The following is an 8176-nucleotide window of genomic DNA, read 5'->3' as shown; positions in this document are numbered from 1 at the left end:
CCAGAAATACAGATGGGTTCTGCTCCTTTATAGCTTGCTGGCATTAGGGTGCATGGTGCACTGGTATCTACGACAGCCTTATACCCCTGTGGGTCTGACACGCCAGGCCATCGGATCCACACAGTCCAGTAAACCCAGTTGTCCCTCTCCTCCACCTGGCTGGAGGCAGGGTCCCTCTACTCCTGGTCATAGGATTCTCTACTCACTCCTTGTAAAAACGGACTAAAATTCCTTTCCATAGGATCAGGAGTAAGATCAGTCCTTCTGCTCTGTCTGGGAAACTGCCCATCGGAGAATGGAGCAGCAATTTTCCTAGAAGAACCGCCTTTTGCAGTTGTTTTTCATTGCAACTCATAGAACAATGCATTCTGCATTTGTCCAGGGGTGAAATTCCAAAACGCTGGAGGTGACCGTGTCCTAGGCACTTGCCCATACTATCCCACACACCCTGCCACTCATAACTATCCAGCCTCAGGGTAGATCTCTGTGTGGTATTCTTACATAGCTGTTTAACCTTAAACAAGACCAGAACCACATTCAGGAACATGATGGTTCCTCACAATAGGACTAGGCTGGTTTCAATATCCCAAGGATATTCAAAATTTTTTAAATTCTCAAATGCTATTGTAATTAGCCTGGTAGAGCAGGGGAAGATGTGGGAAGATGTCTCCTCCACAGGTTGGCTCTCCAAGGAGGAACAGTAAAAGGTGTAATTATTAATAGTTTCCAATAGATGGCTCTCGAGGTATGGAAGTGACAGCAATGCTGAGTCCAAATACCAGATGAGTCTCACGACCAGCATTTCTATCATATCATAAGCCAGCGTTACAAAGTACAATAAAATTATAACCTTAGCCCAGGTCCCAGAGGTGATGAACAACACAACAGGAAACATACACAGCAAGCAAGGTATTACACAATGCAACTCTGAGAACAAGCGCAGCAACTCTGAGAGCAAATAAAACATCGCAACTCGCAACTATTAAACTAATATAATGAATGATTATAACAAATTTGTTCCAATATGTTTCAGTCAGACTTGTTGTTATCTCAACCTATCATGCCCCATGTTGGGTACCAAAAAGGACTGTCGCGGTTTAACCCCAGCTGCCAACTAAGCACCACACAGCCGCTCGCTCACTCCTCCCTCCCCCTCCTACCCCTGGTGGGATGGGGAGAAGAATTGGAAAAAAGGTAAAACCTGTGGCTTGAGATAAGAACAGTTTAATAATTGAAATAAAATATATCATCATCGTAATATTAATAATAGTCATGAAAAGGGAGATAACAAAAAGGGAGAGAAATAAAACCCAAGACAAGTGATGCACAACGCAATCGCTCACCACCGATGCCCAGCCCAGCCCAGCCCCCAGTAGCGATCGCCACCTCCCGCCCAGCTACCCCAGTTTCTATACTGGACATGACGCTCTATGGTATGGAATATCCCTTGGGCTGGTTGGGGTCAGCTGTCCTGGCCGTGCTCCCTCCCAGCTCCTTGTGCACCCCCTCGCTGGCAGAGCATGGGAAATTGAAAAGTCCTTGACTCTGTGTAAGCACTGCTCAGTAACAACTGAAACATCCCTGGGTTATCAACATTAAATCCAAAACACAGCACTGTACCAGCTACTAGGAATAAAATTAACTCTATCTCAGTCGAAACCAGGACAGTCCTACATTTTCTCCTGGTTCAGAAACTGCTCTTATAGAACGAACTGTGTTTGAGCTCACCATTGGAAAACAGATTTCAAAAGACTAGTTTAGGAAAGGACCAGACTCTGTACTTGGCATGTGAAAAGCCTGGAAGACAGGCAGCCTGAGGGAGCAGGAGACCATGAGGAGATGCCAGAAGGATGGACTGTCGTCTGGCTAAGCTGAAGCAAGGACAAGGACAGAACACAGCCAACACCCAGGCCTTTTCCAGTGGTTCCGAATTTGTTACGGAAAACAGCCCCGAGAAGAGAGTTGCTTTCTTTTGGGAGGCAATTTGGCCCATCTATGGCAATGGATCAGAAGACAAGTTCTTTTTCTGCTGCCTGCTGTATGACAGAAAGGATCTTTTTCTTCCCAGGACATACAAGGCTCCAGTGCTAGGAGAAGACTGAAGCCATAGCCAAAAACCAGTGCAGAAATTTGTGTGGAAGCTTAACATTTTTACCCTCCTCTCTGCCCCAATTAGTTACTACCCTTCTGCATACAGAAACTCCCTCAGCAGAGGTGACAGGAACACTCATCTGCTTTAAAGCAAGTCCACTCTCCTAGCTTAAACAGACTTCTTCAGTACTTCAAGTCGTATGACTACAGAAGACTTTCAAGGCCAACTCTGCCTGCACATATGTTCTGTATGTGCAAATGCATGGGCAAGGTATAAAGCACTGCACTAGCGAATCCCACAGACATCCGATTCTCTCCGTGTACTGTAACCGATTCACACCTAATCCTCAGAGACTGGTCATGAGCAAACGTCTACAGTCAGCCGGTTCTGTCTGGTAGTGTGGCTGTATGAAAGCCCTAGCTCCAACTTAACCTATGAGTCAACATCTGACTAAGTTGACACCTTCTCTGAAGCAGAAACAAATGTCAGATTTTTTCATCCTTGCTTCTTAAAGTACAAGGGAAGCTTCACCTGCGTGAATGACACCAAATGTAAATAAAAATTAACAATTTTGGGGATTGCAGACATGTCCACACAGCAGTGTCATATAGACATGATTAGGTAAGATTTAACTAAGCCTATTTGGGTATCATAAGTGGCAGAGAGCTTAGAGGGGACTATCCTACCCTACAGGCTTTCTGCCACCATGCCTGCATGGGTGGAAGCAGCTGGAAAAGGTTCTTCCTAGGGCTAGCCATATCCTTAGAGTTCATAGCAAGTACTCCAAAGCTGAAAAATCCAATTGCAGCTCTTCCAAACCCTCTTGTTAAGCACCTGCCAGCACTGGTCTGCATCATAAAGCACAAATACTTTGAAAAGTGTCCCCAAACAGCCACATACAAAATAAGGTCTCAATCTCTGAAATGCGTTTATTGACGTTCCAATGTCCAAACCAAACTGCCGGATCTCAGGAACAGATTTAATGCATTTCTGTTAGCACAAACAAACTTCTAGAGAAGGAAAGAGAAGCAAATCCACAATACTTTAACAAAACTAACATAAGACATTCACATCATTACAGAATCAGCTAGAAAGAAAAGCTAACTTGGAAGGCTATCCAGGAGAGATACCTGCAAAAAGGAAAAAAAAATTTAAAACTAAATTCATTAACATTTCAAACTGGTAGGTGACAGCAAGTAGCTTTAACCTTTATCGTCAATAAAAACAAAATCCTAGGAAATTATATACAAAAAACTGGTACCAATACAAATTTGCTTAGTAATTAAAAAAACTTGGAAAATTACTGGCAAAGACACAAAATATACTATCCTGTCCTTTTGGTTAAGTGTATGGTAGGGGATATACTAGTTAAGACTGAAGGAAAAATGTAGTCTAAGTTTGCTCACATCTTCCTAAGCCTTCAGATCCCCTAGTACAAGATATTAACTCTCTCTACAAAATCCTGGATTTCTTAGGTCTTTCCAAACTTATGGCTAAAGCTATGTGACCACTGCACATTCTTTAATTACATGGTCACAAAATGTTTATCAGATCTCTCGTCTCATTCAGTGCATGTAACGAATGTATTACAGGGCAAAATTAAACACCATAAAAGCAACATTTCTTAACTTCATTTTAATTGAGATTTGCATTGAAATAATGTCTTTTTAGCCCAGTTTTGTGCATACACAAGCAGTATGTGTGTCTATCTGTGTGTGTGTGTGCACACACAAAAAGGCATATTCATGTTTGAAGGGAGAAGGTTGCTTATAAATTCTATGAAGTCCTGAAACTAATCAAGTATTTCCCTCTCCTGCAAGGGACAGAAAAGTAGGGGACACGCTGACTTGTTATTCATTCACATTAATACTTGAGTTTTCTCAGAATACACAGTCCGCTATCAAAGGACTCTAAGGAGGTTTCATATATTCAGAGAGCGGTAAAGAAAATGTTAGGTTAACCTTATCTGGTTTTCTGCATGTCACAGGTCTTGTATGTGACACTCAGTGAAGACAATCCGGTGATGAGTTTTAGAAAGGCATTTAACCTTGACCACAACTGTTAGAGATTGCACACCTCTACTAAGTCACTCCAGGTCTAAGCTTCACCACAAAACACATTGTCTTATTTCCCATTCAAATTCTTCTAACTTTGAACCCACAGTTTTTTTCTTTGGCTGTCATATAAAAACACCCTCCAGTATTGGACTTCCTGTCCTTAACGTGGACACTCTATCAATCACACCTCTTAACCACCTCCTCATGAAACTAGACAGATTGAACTTCTTCAGTCTCTCCTTACGAGGCAGCTTTTCTAGATTTTATATCTTCTAGGTTCTCTTTGAGTCTGCGATATCCTTTCTTTGATATCCTATTCTGTTTTTTATGTCCCTTCTTTAGTGTCATTTCAAATAGGCCTTTGTAATTTTCTTCCTAAATCGAGCTGGATTCCTAAAACAGCCTGGATCGTGTGTTTTAAAAGCAAAAAACATTTAAAACATTACAACATTTTAAAATGTTTGACATGACTTTTATTGCAGGACAGGAATCTCATCATGCTAACATGGTGGTAATCTGCTGAAGCTGGTCCTGCCTCACCCAAGGTAGGTGTACCTACTCCAACACTTTCCAAAGAGTCCAGTTACAAATTATAAAAAACACCATGTACATACAGAATAACCTCTTCAATTTCTAAATACACAATCAAAACTTCAAGAAAGTGAAACAAAAAAGTAATGCTCCATACCTGCCTGGGGTCTGATCGTTGTGAGAGATTCCAGGTAGTCCTTCATGTCTTTGTGTTTGAAGCCAACAGAGATTTCAAAAGGTGTTTTATGTAGTACATTCAGGTGATCAGGATTGGCACCTTTCTCCATGAGCTGCTGTGCCAAGCTCACCTTTCCACTAACAGCTGCCAGCATTAAAGGACTCCAGCCCATAGTCTTCACAGTGTAATTGCAATCAGCTCCCCAGTCTAATAACAGGTGTACAACTGCCTCATGTCCATGCTGAGCAGCTGCCATTAGTGGAGTGATATCGGGAAGGTCGTCTCTGCTACTGTTAAGTACACTTGTACTAAAATGGTCATAATTGTCTACAAAAGCTCCAGATTCCAGTAATAATTTCACCATGCTGACATGGCCACCTCTGGAGGCCATTGTGAGGACACTGGCTCCTAACTTATTCTGTGCATTGAGATCAGCACCATTCTCCAGCAAGATGTGTGCCACGCTTAGATGTCCGAACCTTGAGAAAAAGAGATAAGGCGGAGAATTAACACCTTAGACGGCAGCGGCTTTTCAAAGAAAACAGCCATACTCTGAATATGGAAAACTTTGTTACCAAATTGGCCACTGACTAATACACCATGTAGGATCATGCACACATCACTGAATGCGACAGTGGTCACCTCACAAGAGGGGAGCAATCAACAGCTAAGGACTGTAAACTAAACCATTCCACATGTACCAGTGACCATGCTCATAAACCAGGCATCTATTCAAGAGGATATTCTGATCAAAGCAGCAATGTGCTAGCCTCATTTTCAACTGCAGGACATCAACTTGTAACTTCCGTAAGCCAGAGAGTCACTTTCCTCCTCTTATTTCCAGGTCTGTATCACATCCAAGAATCGAAGCCAGTTTGTTTGCAGAAATCTTAATTAAGTACCCTCATTACTACTGACCAAGTACAGTAAAAACTTCAAAGAGTGTCAATGCTAAAGAAAAAAAAAAAAAAAAGACCATTTTATGAACTGGATAGCCAATCTTTGTATGTGCATCATTCCCTGCTTTCCAGTTGTGAACCATCAATGAATCCACACAATGGATGGAGGTTCAGAGAAGACAGGCACATGCCCATGAAGCTCAGAGAAGAACACAGCCAGTGGCCTCAGCTGTTGCAAAGTAAGCTGAACACATACAGGTGACCAGAGAGTGGCCTTTAGAGAAATGTCTCTATCAGCAGAGTGGGACAACTGGTTGTGTGAATGGCCTTCCCTAAAACAATCAATAGAAAGCATTACCCTCCTGAGTCAGCCAGACCAGCATGGGGCAAGCATTTACACAGCTCAGTCCAACACAGAGCACCAAAACTGAGCAACCAACAAAATGGATTTTGAACGGAGCAAGGGGCTTGAGCTGGCTTCCAGTCACATATTCCTCCCTGGCAACCGGGGAAGCCCAGCATTGTGATTGTGAGCATATAGGGACTGGTAATAGGCGTACTGTTTGTTTTCTGGTTTGACTGTGTGTTGCATTTGCTAAGTTAGGCTTGTGTTATGATTTCAAGAGATTGCTGTATCACTCGGCTAAATTAAAATCCTATGTAACATCAAGTATCTTCCAATAAGGAAACTTGGTATTAAAGCATTAAACCCTCCTTGTGTGGAATACCTAAAAGAACTTGGTCAGAGGATTAAACTCTGACACTAGTTTCACCAGTAACCCAGCTTTGCTATCGCTTTATTACCAGAGGCTCTGGTAGTTTGTCAGTAAGCAAAAGACAACCACACAAGCCATACACCCACCCACCCACGCATGAGAAAGTGGAAATCCTTTACCGTTCCTCAGTTGAGGAATCCCACATTTTAATAAACATAACACATTGACAAGACGTGTACATGTTGCAGATATCATGCATTACTATATGCTCGTGCAGTGTTTAATGCAATCAAACTTTGATCCTGAAAGCAGCCTTTGTACACTGCAGCAAAGCAAATGTTTGTTGAGGAAATCCTGAAGAATGCTACTAACCACTAACAGCAGACATGAGACCCAAACTCCCCAGTTTCCTTTCAGAAAGTACATACTTGCAGAAGGAAGCCTCCAGGGCCTGTCTAGCCCCTAGGTCTATCCTGGTAGCCTTCACTGCATCACATCAGTAGAACCTGCAACCCCTGTACACATGAATAATTTTATGCATATATGCTATCTCCTGTCCGGTTTCAACAGGACTAACCACAGCCAGAAAATTAAACATGTACATAGTTTGAAACCTACCTTTGTACAAACACTATGTTTCCTTTTTGGTTATCCATTAAAAAGAAACATACTCTTCTGCTTTATGCCTTCTCTACAGGTTTCAGTCATATCTACAGTACTTTTCAAATGGCTGCAAGTCATTTCTTTAAAACAGTGAGAGGATTATAATGATTCAAGTTTATTGTTTTTAGAGAATGAGCGTACGGTTTTCATTAAGGGAAAAAAATCTCAGAATGTTTCTGCAACTTTTTTCTTTTTTTTTTTTAACCTTCATAAAATAACAAAATTGTTGAACCTTGTCTTCCTTGCTCTTACTGGGAAACCAGCTGTGTGACTCATTCTTTGGGAACTTTTTACGGGCTTTAATTGAAAAGAGAAATGTTGACTTTGAAACAGACTCTTTTCTTCCAAGTATTTTAATCTGTTATGAAACAAAAAAAAAAACCCACCCAAAAAACATTTCTCTCAATTAAACATTCAATTATTATAGGAAAGCACTGCCCTCCAACCTTGCAAAACACATCTGTAAACCCAAGGGGTACTTTTATACGTAAAGATAAGCACAAACACCAGCATGAGCAATACGGGAACCTCCCACAACCCAGCCGTGGGTTACACAAAGCACAGCGTCATTGATGCAGAAAACAATCCAGTTTTGTCACTAAACCCCTCAGCAATGATTTTTTTTCCATATCCTCCAGCAAGCCACTTAAGAAAATATGGAAAAGCCAAGTGAAATGAATTATTTCTGTCTGCTTCAGTATGTTTTAGGTTAGAGATGATTTTTCAACAGGTAGATAAGACACACACATACAAAAAAAAAAAAAGACAGAAAATTAAGTAAGGTTGTGCACATATCTTATTTCCACACAAAGAATGAGGGGAGTAGTGTTTTCACGTTCAGGTTACTTCTGACTGTGATTCTGCACTGGCTTTACCCAAGAAATTGCACATACAGCTTCAATCACCACATCCTCAACACGGAAAAAAACAACCGAACACTCCAGTGTAATACTTATCCAAATCTAAACTCGACAGCCCCTCCTTACCCACCCCCAGGGACGGTAACAGGTGGCCACTCGGATCCCCCCCGGGATGACCAC

At 41.7% G+C, this 8176-nt stretch overlaps 1 protein-coding gene across 1 annotated transcript in view; it reads right to left on the bottom strand.

Moving 5' to 3' along the window:
• ANKS6 (ankyrin repeat and sterile alpha motif domain containing 6) overlaps nucleotides 1-5337 on the bottom strand; it is a gene marked incomplete at both ends in the record, with an annotated part of 26804 nt that extends 21467 nt beyond the window's left edge. The window contains one exon of the mRNA XM_009698103.1: nucleotides 4838-5337. Coding sequence (XP_009696405.1) covers nucleotides 4838-5337 — 500 coding nt within the window. The remainder of the gene's footprint in view (nucleotides 1-4837) is intronic.
• Between the last annotated feature and the right edge of the window lie 2839 nt (nucleotides 5338-8176).

Source organism: Cariama cristata, unplaced genomic scaffold (genome assembly GCF_000690535.1).
Source record: "Cariama cristata isolate BGI_N322 unplaced genomic scaffold, ASM69053v1 scaffold4994, whole genome shotgun sequence".
Taxonomy (NCBI): Eukaryota; Metazoa; Chordata; class Aves; order Cariamiformes; family Cariamidae; genus Cariama; species Cariama cristata.
This window is presented reverse-complemented; position numbering and strand designations above follow the sequence as displayed.